At 41.7% G+C, this 16,281-nt stretch overlaps 1 protein-coding gene across 3 annotated transcripts in view; it reads right to left on the reverse strand.

Annotated features, from left to right (window-relative positions):
• The window catches only part of PTK2 (protein tyrosine kinase 2), a 200,127-nt gene that overhangs the window by 138,547 nt on the left and 45,299 nt on the right, over nt 1–16,281 (reverse strand). Inside the window, exon 1 of one of the 3 annotated variants that reach the window (XM_021387145.1) lies at nt 3,335–3,631. The exons of the other annotated variants lie outside the window; for them this stretch is intronic. Coding sequence (XP_021242820.1) covers nt 3,335–3,440 — 106 coding nt within the window. The 5' untranslated portion in view covers nt 3,441–3,631. Of the gene's footprint in view, nt 1–3,334; nt 3,632–16,281 lie in introns of those variants that run through there. 3 annotated transcript variants of the gene reach the window in all.

Here is a 16,281-nt window from a genome sequence, read left to right on the forward strand (position 1 = left end):
CCTTTCCTAGTCTAAAGGCTTTACTCAATAACCGCAACCACTTTGCCCCGACTACTCATGCGTGATGCATTTCACATCACACCAATTTATTGTTTGTAAATTATTAAACAGCTCTTCACTTGGAAGATATTAAAGAAACTTCCTCCTCCTTTGAGTGGATAACTTACAGATAACATAGCAGAGCTATCCAATTACTCTTAGCTGCTCAATTTACATTTATTTGGTATACTAAAAATGGTATCCCTTGCAAAATTTGGGAAGGAAGGCTACAAGCAAAAACATCTGAAGCACAATACATCACACCATCTACAACTTTAAGTAGCTGTAAGCTTTGTTATGATTACTACTGGTGCACAAAAAAAGTACTGCTAAAATGGAAGGCAATTTTAGTCCAAGTCAGAAAGAAAACATCCCATATAACAGATTTTCAGTACTTAGCTGGAAGAAATGCAGTGACCCAGACACCAAAGCAGCATTCACTGAAGGTCTGACCAAGATTGAACCTATTTATTTCACAAGACGAGAGATTTCAAGTTTCAAATTACTTAGCAAGGGAAGGGTGGTGGGAGGAAAGAAGCAGCCAAAAACATCTTAATCCTATCACTACCGAAGGAAAGCAATACACACTTGCTTCCTGAGAAGAAATGTGCCGGTAAACAAAATCCACGCTTTCTCTTCACTTGCCAATGACAATGTTCTCAAGTCCGGAATATGCAGATCCAAGCTAAGTTATCAAATTCACAAACATTACTTAGCATTGACGCTAGCGTAAAGAGCAGGCAAAACCTGGCAACACAGATTACACAAATATTTTATGAAGAAAGCAAGCACTATCTTAGTCCTTGGTGCAGTCCCACAGATGGAGCACACAGAATTAACTGCAATTAGGTCAGCCCACAGTATCACAGAGCTGGAAGATTTCAGATTTATACTAAAAGAGCATAAGCATACTATGTGTGAACACAGTCTTACTGAAATATATCAAAGCATTTTTAAACAACAAATATTTGCTATGAGATCACACACAATACACCAGAAGCTTAATCTGTCGCATTCAGAGAGAAAAGGGACCATTTAGAATAACATATGTAACAAATACATCAAGATCACATTTTTGAGACGTTACAAAATAGTTGGTAAAGTTTTATCCATTTTTGCTGCAGTTAAACTGAAGCTTTAAGAGATTAGCCCAAGGGTTAGAATAAAGCTACCCAAACCCAACATTTCTCTCATTAGTATATTACCTTTCTTTGACTGTAGATATCTCACAGCCCTTATCAAAGTAGGCCAGATCCGTTTCATTTCCCTAAGGTTACGCCGGTGAACAGTACAGGGGGTATCCATCAACTAAGGAATGGCCACCATTCAGTGACAAATATAGCACGAGCCATTTCTCATCTGTCCTACTTCTTTGTAGGATGGTATGTAGCTTCTTCTAGAAAATCACCACAATTGGCAGACTCAAAGATGCTGTGCCTTTGTCCTTACGTAACTGCTCGTGTCCCCCTTCTCCCCCCCACGAGGAATAAGAAGAGATTACACGGTCGTTCTCCATTTCAGGAAGGAGCCGGCTGGATAAGACATCACCACAGAAGTCATGTCCTGAGAATCCTCCATAAGGCAACTAGGGAAGAGGGAGGGATTGGTTTTCATTCCTTTCAGTTGTTGCAGTGGGTGGGGGGGAAATCAATACCTTTTATCATGGCCCAATGCGGCCATCTTCTGCAAGCAGCAGCTAGCCCTGCTGTCCTGATCCCCCAGTGCTGGAGCAGGAGGAAGAAAACTGATACCCCCAACACTAAACAGCCTTCCTGAACAACAGATGGCAACGACCTTTTTTTTTTTTTTTCCTTTCGAAGTAAGTTTCTTTATTCCTTATTTGTACATTACGGAAGTTACTCTCTATAAAGAACTTTCATTCTGACTCTCATGATATCCCACAGAGGTGAATCCAAACTCCATCTGATACTTCCGTTACCCCATTTGCGATGCACAGGAGCAGGTATTGCTATTACCCCTTCCGGCTAAATCCTGGCAGACGAGTTCTGCAGTTCATTAGACATCACCAGGACGTGGCAGTGGTCAAGCTCGCTGATTTCTTTCAGTTACTTCTCTCATATGTGCTACTATAATATGCTGACATGTAGCAAAGAGTAGTTAATTTAGCCTCAACGCTTCAGCAAGGTGAAGAAAACACACTAAACAAAGACAGCTCTAAATACACCTGCATGGATCCTCCAAGTAACGAGACAGCTAAAAACCAAGTACATTCGGTGTTATTTTACCCAGGACAACTCAGGACCAGCTATGTCCACCTGCCATACAGCACCATCTCCTCCCCACGCCAGCCACCTCTGCCCTGAAGTTCTGAAGTCAGTGCCTGTCCATGATCCAAGAGCACGGTGATGCAACACTCCACAGCCTGCTTCTTTTCCAAAAAAGAAAGTGCAGCGAAATGAAAAGGGACATGAGGAAAATCAGCCTTGCAACCACCAACACTTAACCTTCTACTGTCGCTCTCTGTCTAAGAAATATTTGATTCTTTGGCTACTAACAAAATTTCAAGTTGAACCTCTGCTCTGCTCCTTCACGTAGATGTTTTCAGCCACAACAACAACACACAACCACTCTCTGGATTACAAGAGTGTCAATATTAGTGTTTTGCAATGCAAGACAATCATGTGAATAAGTTACACATTTCCATCCAATTATTATTAAACCCCAGTTTCAAGACAAACCCTCTCACTGCAATAAATGCATAGTTTGTGGCTAGTTACCATCTCTCGGGGGGGGGAGAAGGGAGGGAGGGGGCTATAGTATGGGTGGCAAGTTCTAAAACCTCCAGAAAAGAGACATGTGCCTTCCGTTGTAAATACTCAGTCGCTTAAACAACTTCTTCCAGAACGTGTATGACAGCAGAATTACACTTAGTGCTTTAAAGCATTAAAATCAAAGTAGCGAGGTCTTCGAAACGGAAACCTGCAGGGCTCAAAGGATTCATTCAGTCCAACAATTTTAGAAAGCAACGAGAAAAACGTTACATTTTTCAGGTGAAAGAAAATCCAGGTGACTGCTTCCTGTCCTAACTGCACGATCGGAATAAAAAACTGAGCTTCGCTTTTTTGGATAGGAAGAAAACTATAAACGCACGGGTGAGCATTAAATGAAATGGGATAAATGAAAGGGGATACTCATAGGCGACAAAACATTAAAGAGGGAAAAGGGGGACACTTACAGGTGGTAGAACGTTGAAGAGGGAAGGGGGGATGCTCGTAGGTGGTAGGACATTAGATGAAAGAGAGAAAGAGGGATGAACAACGCAAATCACGCGTACCTTTAGCCCAGCACATCGGGAATGGACTGCAGCCGCTCTTCTCCATACAGACAGCACCTGCTGGCTGCGGGGCCTGCCGGCCTGGCCCCCCCAGCAGCAGCAGCATGCACCCGAGCGGGCAGGGCTGCAGCCTGGCTCCGGCGGCTCGCTCTCAGTGCCGGGGCTGCCGTCGGCACCCGGGGGCCGCTGATTCGGGGACGGGGCCGCGGCCGCCCGCGGCCGCCGGGAGAACGAGCGCGGCTTCCATCCTCGCCCGGCCCCGAGCAGGCAGTGCCCTGCCAGTCCCTTCCTTCCTTCAGCGGGGAGGGGAGGAAAGGGGAGGCGATTAGCGAGCGCCGCATTAATATGCTAATCTCCCCCTTCTGCTCAATGCAGCCGGCAGCCTCCTGTTTACAGAACTGACAGCGGCTTCGCAAATCGACTAAGCTGTAAATCAAGCCTGACCCGGGTCATGTCTGGAGCTGCGCTCGCCGACCGCTTTTTGTTCCGCTGCGGCTCAGCGAGCCCCCCCCGGCGTTTGCTTTGCAGGAACTGCCCCGGGAGGAACAATGGGAGGCGAACAATGCGCGGCTCCGGAGCGGCCCTGCGAGAATCCGCCCGGCAGCGCTCGGAGCGCCGCTTCCCCGGCCCGAGGCTTCTCCGCTGCGCTCCCGGGCACAGCCACGGCCTCACAGCGAGCCGAGCTCCCATCAACTGCGAGCAAAGGGAGCGAGACCCTACGGCCTCACCTGCTCTGCTCCGCGACCGCAACAAAACGGGGGTGAAAGAAGCTTGGCCGTAGGTGGGTGCGTGGGAAAGAACAAAGCAAAAGCTATTAAAAACCAAAAAGAACCTCCCAACAACGTGAAAAACATTAAAAGAAAACTATACAACTAATAATACAAAAAAATACCGAATAAAACACCTCCCTCCCCCGCCCCCCAAATCCCTCAAACCCGATGCCACTGATGAATCAGCAGCACTCCCTGAATCGGGGCTACTTTATATGCCTCTGCTCGAAAGGCAAAGGTCAGTGCAAGTGTACACAGGCACGCTGCACAGTTACACTGCACAAAGTTTGCTCTCAACTTGCAGCACGTAACCTCAAAGCTACTTCCAGCGTTTTTTTCATTGTAAATGTTCGAGTGCAAATACTGGACAAGCATGTGTTTAAGAACATCTAAGCAGTAGGTGTATATGGAAATAAAGGAAATAGCTGTTCTACCCTTAGCAAAACACAGCGATCCCTATGGGTCCTTCCAACTTGGGCTATTCTGTGACTGTGAACTGGCTGTGCTGAAACACACGTTAAACCCAACAGGACCATGACTCACACAGCTCAGCGTCCCCATACAGCGTGTGTTAATCTTTTCTCCTCCCAGCCCTCAGCAATAAGGCACATGGCTTATCCCAGTCTATAACCAAAAGGGAATTAATCCCAAGCTAACAGCCTTCAACTTAACTTACCTGCCTACTTGTAAGCAGCACAAACTAATCTACAGCGTATATTTAATTACTGCTTTTTTTTTTTTTTAACCATAGTGTTGCCACATCTTCACTCAGTCCTCCAGCAATGCAGGGCTACAGCGGTGAGTATCAAAACCCTCAATAAATACAGCTGCTGCTTTCTAGAAGCACTGCTTTCTTCTACATTTAAAAGAGAAAACAGTCACACAAAAAAAGAAAAACCGTGGCCCACAAGCAGGCCATGCGATGTTCTGCATCACCGCTCAGGCACAAAGCACTTTCTGGGGCTGAAGAAAGCCAAAGGGCTGAAGACATGCCTGGATGCCTCCCCCTCTCCCAGGAAAGTTTTCAAAGCCCCAAGCGCTACGCAGACAGCCAAAGGCTTCCAAGAACGGGGTGAATTATGTTCACCTTCAACGATAAACTAACACCCATTTGTCCCTGGAACACAACTCATTACACTGCTGCCTGCGGAAGGCTCACGCAGGACGGTTGCTGCTCCAGCCCGCGGTGCAGGAAAGCCCATTTCCCGTATCCAGCTCAGCCACCAGCTTCCTTCGTGACCTTGAGCACATCAGCCTTGTTTTGCTCCGGCTCAGAACCGAAAGCTGCAGACACTTCCCCCCTACTCACCAAGTTTGTTTGGTCTGAGCGTAAGGGTGCAAAACGTGAAGAAACCTATAGTTCTTCCACACCATAAAAACACTGTCTTACTGAAAACAGCCTACAAAAAACGCTAAGGCCTAAATTAAGTTTCATTTAGGTTATTAATTAAAGTTTCTTTTGGAAACAAGACTTAAATGTCAACTAGGAAGTACATTACCAAGGGAAACTTTTAACAAGATGTGTGCATTTACGTTTTCCTTTACACTTTCCACATCACAGTAATATACGTGATAAATCCAAGTGCCAAGAGATACTGTGTGCTCTTAGCAGCTCTCCTTATTGATGGCAGCAGTGCTGGAATCACTCTCATCAAGGATGCACTTTCCTGTGGTAATATCCCACTGCAAAGTGAAGGTGAACACCAAGTATGGCATAGCCTGACAATTTTCGTATGCTGTTCTTATAATTTCACCAATATTTTACACCATGAATACAAGTTATCATAATAAGCCCGCTGCCTCCTTGATGCTAAGATGCATATAATTTTAAATTACTTCTTTTCTCTTTGTTAGCGCAGAAGTTACGTAGTAGAAACATGCCCTTTCTATTTCAAACAACACGGACAGTTTTCAGTACAACACAAGCCTGACGTCTGGATTTGGTATTCTGAATTACATTGGAAACCCCAAACCTTCAGGTTGTTGATGGTTCGTGATTTGCTTTTTTATTTATTTTTTCCTCCTCATTATTCCTTCCCCCTCCAGGGGATGTACAGAATTACAGAATCTATAGTCTAATTGCACAAGGTTGGAAAAGCCCACGGAGATCATGCAGTCCGACTGTCAATAAAAGCGTGTGCAGCACAGGGATGGAGCAGCAAACGAGGCACAAACTTTAATAATAAGAAGAATAGACGTAGTTAAGTATTTCTCCCTAACTAAAATACTTAATTCCAAGTATCTACAACGTTTTATGAATACTGCTCATCATGTAGGTATATGAGGACCACTTAGGGTAAAATCTTCTGTTTTAACTAATTAAACTAATTAATTCACGCCAATCAGATCATACCATTTACCGAGGTAAGAACCATTTGCCAGAAATTAAGTCTGTGAAACAAGAGTGTTTCTTATTGTCTAAGACAGCATCTGCTGACATATATTGATAGTGCAAGCAGGGATGGTAACAACTATTGAAGAAAACACTACAAAATACCTAATTCCAAAAAATGGATCTACCAGACCATAGCAAGGACATGTAAAACACTGAGCATTTTCATAAAACGCACATTGTAACTAGAAAAACTTCAGACTATCTCAATAATAACCTAAAGAACTCCAAGCTAAGAAATGACATTTTGCCTCAATGGAACTTCAAGTCAGGATTTTTATTTCATTCTTTTCCCCAGGACTATCACTCTAGTTGCTGAAGTTCAGCCTGGACACAACTATCCGAAGCCTAACTTGTTCTCTGAAGGCAAAAGAAAGGAGTCAGAAATGTTGTATCACAGCATTTGGGTTTTTTTGTTTGCTTTAATTCGGCCTGAAGGGCTGATCCTGTCTCGAAGTGAAGCCAACTGCACGAATAACAAAGCCTTATAGAACAAAAGGTTGAAAAGCAGTTTTATTTTCACATCAGTTAGTATCTCTATTCATCAAAGGTTGATCAAACCAATTGGCAAGTTTGAGCAGCCTTGGGAAGGGCAGGACAGAGCTAAACTGACAGTACTTGCCTCGCTTCGTTGCCCTGAGAAACCAAACTAAACTTTGTATTCAGAAACATAGGAAAGAAAGTCCTTCCAGTAGTTCACTGGGTACTTGAGAGCAAGCATGTTCACTTGAAGAAGATCTGCATATTTGATTTAAACAATGAAGAAAAACATTCCCTCATGCAGTCGTTTTACTAGTTAAAAAAAAAAAGACAGTTCCCTAACCAAATTTGCCCTCAAGCAGAGTGGAGGTTTTATGTTTTGTTTCGTAAAGTCACAAATTCTTCTTACTGAGAGAATTAGGGAACATCCTGTAAAGCTAAAACAGTCAGGAGGCACTTCCAACAATTCCAATATGTCTATTGCTCATGTGACAATCTCTTTTGCTTTTTTTCCCCCATGTTTGTTTGTGGAATTCAGCAAAGATACTCCTCAGACATTGAAAATCACTGTTTTCTTCATTAAACTTCATTATCTCAACCTTATCCCTCATGGTTTCTTTAATTACCGTAATTATTTGTGTACATACTATTAAAAAGTACAAAAGATCACATCCCTTCTTTCCCTCTTTTTACAGAGGCAGGAAGGTTCTTTTAGCACAAGTCAATCAAATATCTTCTCCCGTTAGCTCAATAGGAACTACAGAAAAATGGTGTACCACCATCACACCACATCTGAAATTATGGCTCCTGAAGACTATGATGCCCTAAGCTCAAGTCTGCAAAGATTGTGCAGGAAATCTTCCTGGGATGACCTGGTCTCTAACTCTACCTGTATATCATCACTGTGCTCGTGACCCACTGCTCCTCATTCCCCTACTCATGTGTTCTCTAGTACAAGGTCTTCTCCTGAACCCCCCTTTACCAAAGGCTCAAAAGAGAACATGTATTGGTTTCATGAGCTCAATAACGGAACTCTGAAGACAACAGAGATGCTCAGTCATCGTTACGCTGGTACCAGAGATGTTATTTCTTATTTAACTATGAGTACTCTGGCAGATAAAACTGAAAGAGTAATGACACTTTATTTTAGAGCACCAAAATCCAAGCCCTATCTTCTGTTAGAACTCAACTCTTTGCAGCATGGACAAAAACAAGTTCCACACTCTAGATTAGAATAAGAACTTTATTCTTCTCCAGGAAACAGGTAACGAGGACTTGGGGAATAACCATTAGAGATCTAATCCAGAAACAAACAACAAAATAGGCCAAAGAAAAGCACAGATTATCATTAAGATCCATCCATAGTGTGTATAGCACAATTCTCCTTTGGGAAGTTCCAGATCAACCAAGCAAGAAAATTTGGATTTGGAGACGTCTTTATTTTGAAGTTGTAGCAGAAGTACAAGTACAGCACAAAAGGACACACTTCGTAGCTTCAGCCTGGGGCAGCTGATAGCCTGGAAGAGAAGATGTTGAAGGATTCACATCGTGCTTAGCTGACCAGAGGAAGATGCCAGTAAACCAACATATTCATCCCAGACACTAGACTATTTTTTGATCTGTCTCTCTCAGACATTTTTCTGGCAAAAAAAAAAATCAATCCAAGACTCACTTTTTGGTTATCTTCCACCATTTGGTGGGCCTTATTAGTAGAATACATGTAAAGCCACGATTCATGAAAAGAGCAGCTTTAAAGTAACACATCCTAACCTTTTGGACCATTACCACATAAACTGGATTTACTATTCTCTGAACTACATTTTACAGCAGCATTTGGACTTCTTTTTTTGAGATGCAAATCCTCCTTGGTTTCCATGGATTTTTCCATCTACTATTACTAAAATACCTCTTGAGCAGCAGTACCTGGCATTGCTTGGAGGCCTGGCTTTCCATGGCCTTGGAACAGCTGACGTTGATGGAACTTGGCACTTTAGTTTCAGTCTCAACCTACTGACAGTAGCGGGGTGGGGAAGGCAAACAGCAGGTCACTGAGACAGCGAAGGAGGAATGTACTGTTAAGTTTCCCATACTTCCCCCTTCCCAAAAGATGCCCTGATGTTGAGGAACACAACAGACAACAGTGTGGGCCGTGGCACCGCATGTTAAGACAACAGAAGTTACAAGGACTATTAGGTTACCTCTGTTTTTATTATTTCATAAATGAAGACTGGCCATTTTTTAAACCCATACGGACTGCATTAATCCACAGGTGCGAAAGTCATAGATTTTCTTGTGAATGGGACTAACTTCCTTGTACTCTCCCACTTCCTTCAATTTACTTTTTCGAAGGCTTATTGTAAAGAAATAGAAGTCAGGACCATGGTTTAAAATTGCTCCTTTCTTTGGGCATTAATTCCAATCTTCTGCCTCTTTGGATTCTAGGCTGCTTACAGAACAGAAAATACACCTGCTGCTGTTCTCAAAACACCTTTTGAGAAGTTCCTTCACAATCCCAGTGCTTCCACACAGCAAAAGTCCGCTTCATGGGGACTTGGAAAAGCAAGAGGAGGAAATATCCAACCCTACATACCTTGCTCATTCTTTTAAGGCAAAATAAAGTATGATGTTTCTGCCTTGTGATAGGCTCCCCGTGCTTATCACTTAGCATTGTTTTTCTCTTCAAATTCCTTGAATGGGGAGAAGGAGGAAAGGGCACAGGAGAGAAAGCTATCCAGAACGGCCACCAGAACTTTCCCTGACCTATAACGTTTCCTCTGTTTATGGAGAAAAGACTCCGTTTATGGAGTAACCGTAGCAGAAAAGCATCTTGAGGGGAGATTCTCAACTCTTTGATGCTGTCTAAATGAAACATACTCTGCAAGGATTTGTTTTGTTCAGCAGAAGGGATCCTCAAGTGGATCTACTGACCTTACAGATACTTCTTAGGACCCATCTTCATCAATACAAAGGTAAACTAGAAATGCCACACTAGAAATGTGACACTAGAAAGTGTCTTAAGTGCCTGTTCATATCTGGGCTGCTTTTCCTCTCATCTACCTAATAACCAGTTACACAATAGGAAGAAAACTATGCAGCCACAAAAGGTCCAGTCATTTTCCAGAAATGGCAGTCTGGACACGTTGTTTCCCTTGTCCTACCAGCTTCTTCTTCATTCATAAATACCAAGCTAGAACAACAATTTAGCAAAAAAAAATGTGCTAAACAGATGTTTACAAGTTGTGTCTAATTTATGTATCACTGCACCTCAGAAGAAAGCATGTAATTTCCAAAGACTCACAGTGTTACATAAAGCACAAATATAACATTAGCTGTTCTCAGGTATTCAAGTCACTAAATGCAGTTAAACTGAATATAAACCAACAAGCTGACAAAAATGCAATATCATTCCATTTAGATTTAAAAAAAATTGGTCAAACAATTACCTTTGTATTTCTTATTGAAGGAATGGAGTAGCATAAATTTAGCATATATTGACATCCTATATCCTAAGCCTATATTGACATCCTGCAAGTCTAAGGAAACATGAAATTAAAAATTATTTTTTACATGGTGTCTTTTTAAATTTTTGTGAACACAAATAGTAAGGCTGCTCAAGCAAGCCAATTCTGTGCCTAACCTATATTTAAAAAGCAAGAAACTGGAGACACAAATGCCCCACTCTGCCTTCAACTGCCGTAATTTGGGTTCAAAACTGCTGCATGAGATATTCCAACAAATTGAGTTTAACATTTTGTTTAGGACAGTCCCCAGCAGAGGCAAGCGTAGCTAAGCCACAAAAGAATTCAACTCTTACTTTAACCAACCCCTCCGCAATGTTATAGCAAGAAGCGCCCTTCCCTTTACAGGAACTTCCTTTTATGCCTCTGCCTCATGAAAACAGCAATAAAATTTCAATGACCACTTCCTCAGGTGCTCAGGCAGTCATTCTCTCCTCTGCTATGGGGATCAAAGGTTGAATAAAAGGTTTTGAGTGACATGAGGACAATGCAAAATCCATCACCTTAAATAGCTTCATCTGTCTGTCCAATTAGTATAGCATCTTGTCAGCACCGTTCTATCAAAGAGGTTTAACTATTTAAGTGCCTGTACACTGGTATGAAAGTGCCCAGAAAATACAAGGACATGTTGCTTAGTTCTAAGAAGGCCTCCATGATCTCACCACCCAGCAAATCCAAGCTGTTTTAGCTAACCAGCTGCAGCACTGAGACACTGAGTGGAATTCCACATAAAGGCACTAATTATTCCACTCTGTGCAGTGCAGCCTCACCTCCAGCACTGGGTGCAGCTTTGGGAGCCAAAATACATGGACATAAAATTATTAAATTAATATCCAGCTTCTTGCAATGGTAGACAGAACATTTAAAAATCTGACAGAAACTTGAATGACCTACATTACCAAGTGTCACAGAACAACACTACTGGCACATAACAGCATCTGACAAGGCCAAGAACTCATCTCTTTCACAGTACTGAACTGTCAAGCACCACTTCCAAAGAAACTGTGGTGGTAGTCTCCACAACTCCATTTGATGCCTTTCAACCAAGGCACAGTATTCAAGTTTTTTTTTTTTTTTTTAATCAGAACAAGAGACTAAGACAAAAATAACTGAATACATAAACAGAAGACGACTAAGCCTTGTGTTGCCTCCAAGACAGAATAAAATGTAGTAAACCAAGGTGGTAGAGAAGTTCAAGCATCCTGAGGTGAAGGCACAGTGAGAATTTTCACATTGCAGAAGCAGCCATGAGACTGTCTTCTTAATAGGTTACATGACTTCAGTTTAGTCATTTTTGCCTGTGCACAGAAGGACAGACCTCCTTTTCTCCTCAAGCTCTGAAGGAGGCAGATCATTAAACACAGCTGATCATCACTCTCCAAACTGGTACTTTAAATCCTTCCTTAATTAGTTCTGCACTAAAGGATGTCAGTAATTCAAATGCAGACTTCTATGGACTCAGAGAGCAGCTGGCCTGCTAATGACAATTTTGAAGTTTAACTAAATCTTTTTAAGATTTCTGCAAGATGAGCTGAAATACAACCACAATGCGTGTTTACATCCTGGCACATCCTGCCTCTACAGATTTATTTCAAGAGAGCAGGTAAATCTGTATCCCAAGATAAACGCTATTAATTTTGGAAAGACAGTTCCAATACTTCTCAACATTAAGTCTTCCTGAATAAGTTACTGCTCACTGCCATGCAGCAAAATATATCAAACAATTTTACAGCAAGGAATCTAAATGGAGACTAACTAGAAACTTCAGATTTTGATTCCTTTTTGAAAGGTGTAATTAGTGAATTAAGACAATGTGGAAAACAACTTTGTGCCACAGTTAATTTCTTGAGAATTTAAGAAGTCTCACATCCATCCCAAGCATAATTCTAGCCCACCAACAGAACCCTGAGCATTTAGCACAAACTTCCGTCAGTCTGGACTCTTTTAGGAATAAAGTACTGAAGAAAAATGTGTTTCCTACAAGAGAAGACATTTATTTCCTTGGCCTCTCATATGAAAACCTAAATTATGGGAATTTTACACCTGCCAAATGGCTTCCAAAGCTTTTTCATTCTCAACGTACTGATATCCCATTCCCATCCAGCACGGTAAAGTCTTGCAGAAACTATTTTATTAACTACGTTCTTCATCTTTTAAGAATAAAAAAGGACAGAACCCACACAAATAGAATAGTTATTAGTTAACTTTATCAAGCAGAGAAATGCAGCTTTACACCAATGGCTGACAAGAATGTAAAAATAAACTAAAATAATTATGCAGTCTTACTTGTGATCATTGGAGGCGTAACTTATAACAAAGCCTGAGAAAAGTTCAGCCACGCAATGTTTTTCCTCCTGCCCACAATGTTCTACTTCAGACAAACTGATGTGTATTTTGGGAGACAATCCCAGGCCACTCCCAGCTCAGGTCCTGCAGAACAAAAAACACCCTAACAAGTAGTATTTTATATAAACTAAACACACAAGTTCCAACTTGATTTCCAGAATCCCTTTTTCAGTAATACTGTCATCCTCATCCCTCCTTTACTTTGTCTTTGCTGCTACCATCACCTTAGGTACTAACATACCTCAGCAGTATAACAAGTATCCTCAGTGTACTCGCCCAAGCAAACTTCAGGCTTCATGGAAACACACTGCAAGTTATGTCCAATTCCACTTCATAAAATCTTGAGAAGTTTACAAAGGCTGATTAAGTCACCACTCAGCCATTTAGGTTTCTTCAGCAGAAGGATGCTACAATTCAGGATGTGAATATAACTGGAGATCGATGTGGTGTGCAGCTTGACAAAGGTCTGTTCAGGGTTTAATTTCTACTAGTTGAAAGAACTACAGCAGTCAGCAGAAACTGTACTCTCTATGGAGTAGTCTTATAAAAGAGTAAATGCAGCACGGGCATAAGCAGGATACTGCTCACGTACCATAATTATTAATTTTGGGTTTTTTTTTTTTTAGCTTTCAGAATTTCTTGTTTTTCTTACTGTATTCAAATCCAGAAAAAGACACCTTCAGTGACTGCTATCAAAGGGTTTGTGTTGTAAAAAAGTACCAGTCTCTCATTCATGATGTCCTAATGCCTGACTGGCTCGCTGTCCTCCACTTGCAAGGCTGGCTCTGCTCTTACATCTTCTTCCTCCTGTACGACAGGTGAATTCTCTGGTCTGTTTAGATACCTACCGTTGCCTTTTATACAAATTTTTATCAACTCAAAAAACCACACCCTACCACAATCTCCTAAATTCCCATCTCCTTAACAAATACCATTAAAAGGTTCCCTTCAAATGTGCGGCTGCACAGGCAAGCATTTCTTAAAGCAAGTACAGCTGTACTTGGTCAGGTTTAGCCAAGGTCCCCATTGCAGTTAGTGCACCAGCTCCATTTCCCTTCTGCAAGAGAGAGGCAACCTTCCCTTCTGAGAAGTGCAACAGCTTTTGTTTATACAGCTGCTCCCTGAGGCCAAAAATTACTCTCTCCTGTAGCAATGTGAAAAACGCCACATTTCTGTAACCTTGGTGCAGTCCATAACAGAATTCTACTTTAGATCCAGATTAGGTATGCCACTTGAATAACCCTCATCAGTGTGCCTTTGGTTATCACATACCTTGACTTCTAGAATTCTTCCACTTCTAGATGAGTCCACAGAGGTAAGCAAGAACAATCCTAACTGTGTGTGTCCCCAAAACCTTGGGAGCTAGACAGGAAGCAACACAGAAGCGTGCTGAACTGCTGCCGGTTTGTTTCAGTGTTTGGTTTTTTTTTTTAAAGCTGCTAAGACTGTTAAGCCAGCTTGTTAACATTCACAGCAACATCAGCACAGGAGTTGAAGGACTTTTCATTTTCATGTTATCAACTCCTATTCCCTACTTTGTCATGCAGTCATATTATTGTGCCATTAGTCAAGTTATGAACGCAACAAATTTCACTTTTCAAGCATCAGAGCAGACTGAACCAATTACTCAGAATGCCACACTACTCTCAGTTCCCGCGACTTCAATCCCAAAAGTTCAATACTCTAAACTGAAATTTCTTCTCTATACTGAAACCTTTTTCCTTCTAATTCATCTTTTTCTCCTCTTTCTCTCTCTCTCCACATATCCACACACTCCTCCAAACACAGTGTTACGCGTTCAGGGCAAATTTCTCAACTGGAAACCATTTTGCAGACCAGTTTTAAGTGATCAAGAATAAGACACAAGGATGTCACTGGGGCAAAGGGATAGCTGCAGCCTTCCAATGAAAGAGACTGCTCTTCATTCTAATTTTTCTTGATTCCTTACATCTTTAGAAGCTTGATAATTACAGTAATATTTTAGAGCAGATACACAAAACACCCAAAAAACCATTTTTCTATGTTCCTTTTTATTATTACTGTCAAGTTCACACGATTCATTATTAGGTCTGGAATTACAAAGGTCTTCCCATTAGTTTAAAACTCCCTCAGCATATTTCTGGAACAGTTCCCAAGTGCCATAGGTATCTCTTTAAAGGACACAATTACACTGGAATAATTATTTTTCCTACACCACGCCGCAAATATCAGGTTGCCAAATGACAATACTTACAGTGCAAGACAGGTCCCAGACAGAACCTTCAAGCCCAGTCTGGCAGCAGTGCACGGGTGGAAGAGGGAAGAGCAAGCTACTTAAAATGCATATTTATGCTGCTAGTACTACATATACCAATGTTTAAGAATACCTTCTGTAAGCACTTACATAAATAGCATTTTATTCAAAAACCTCAGTGTACCTACATCTAGAATTTATTACCATTTAGTGAAACTCCAGAATGCTCAAAGACATCTAAGTTACATTTACAGACTATACCACACCAGCATTGCGCATCCTCCATTTTTTTTTTTTAAACAAAGACTCATAGATGTGTCATTGCAGATAACCTCCCTTCCACTCCTCTCATACTGTAATGAAAGAAAGAGGCTCTCTCTGTTTCAAAATAAATAAGATTATATAATCCTGTATTTTCTGAGTCATAACAAATCCAGTTATGCCCTACATCAATTTCAAAATAAGCAGACCAGACTGTGGTAGCATTTTGAGTCAGTTTAAGCGACGTAGGTGCCTTTAAATGCTATCAAATTAAGACTCACCAACATTATTCTGATAAAATGTTTTCAGCGTGGAACAATAAACTCATTAATTTAGCTATGATAATTACATGCAAGTCTCCTTCTAGCTTGCTGACACTCCAGGCATTTATCCTTTTGTCCATTCTGATACTGATGAGAAGAGCAAGGGCACGAGGAAGAACAGGTTGACCCACAAGGTCCATAACTGGTCGCACAACTGGCATTGCCAATGTGGTTCTGGCTGGGATCCTCTCTGAGGAGTGTACACCTCAAGTGGAACTCCAAGAAGGGCAAACAGGAGTGTCTGGGTAACTAAAGGCCGCTCAGCCTTACCTTCATCCCTGGGGACGTGATGAACCAAATAGCAACATGTAATTTCCAGAATATACAGAGCGCAAGATGATCAGAAGCACTCAGCACAGACACGTGAATGAGAAATCACTCCTGACCAACCTGATGGAATTCTATGATGAAAGGAGGAGCTTGGTGGACAAGATGCTGTTAATCTTTACTCCAGCAAGGCTTTCAACACTGTCTCCCATGACATCTTTATGGATGAAATGAAAGTATTGACTAAGTAAGTGGACAGCGAGATGAAAACTGCCCAGACTGTCAGACTCAGTGGCTTGTGGCCAGCAACTCCAGGCAGAGACTAGCCAGAACAAACAGAAGATTAACAAGAACATC

Source organism: Numida meleagris, chromosome 2 (assembly GCF_002078875.1).
Source record: "Numida meleagris isolate 19003 breed g44 Domestic line chromosome 2, NumMel1.0, whole genome shotgun sequence".
In the NCBI taxonomy this organism is placed as follows: domain Eukaryota; kingdom Metazoa; phylum Chordata; class Aves; order Galliformes; family Numididae; genus Numida; species Numida meleagris.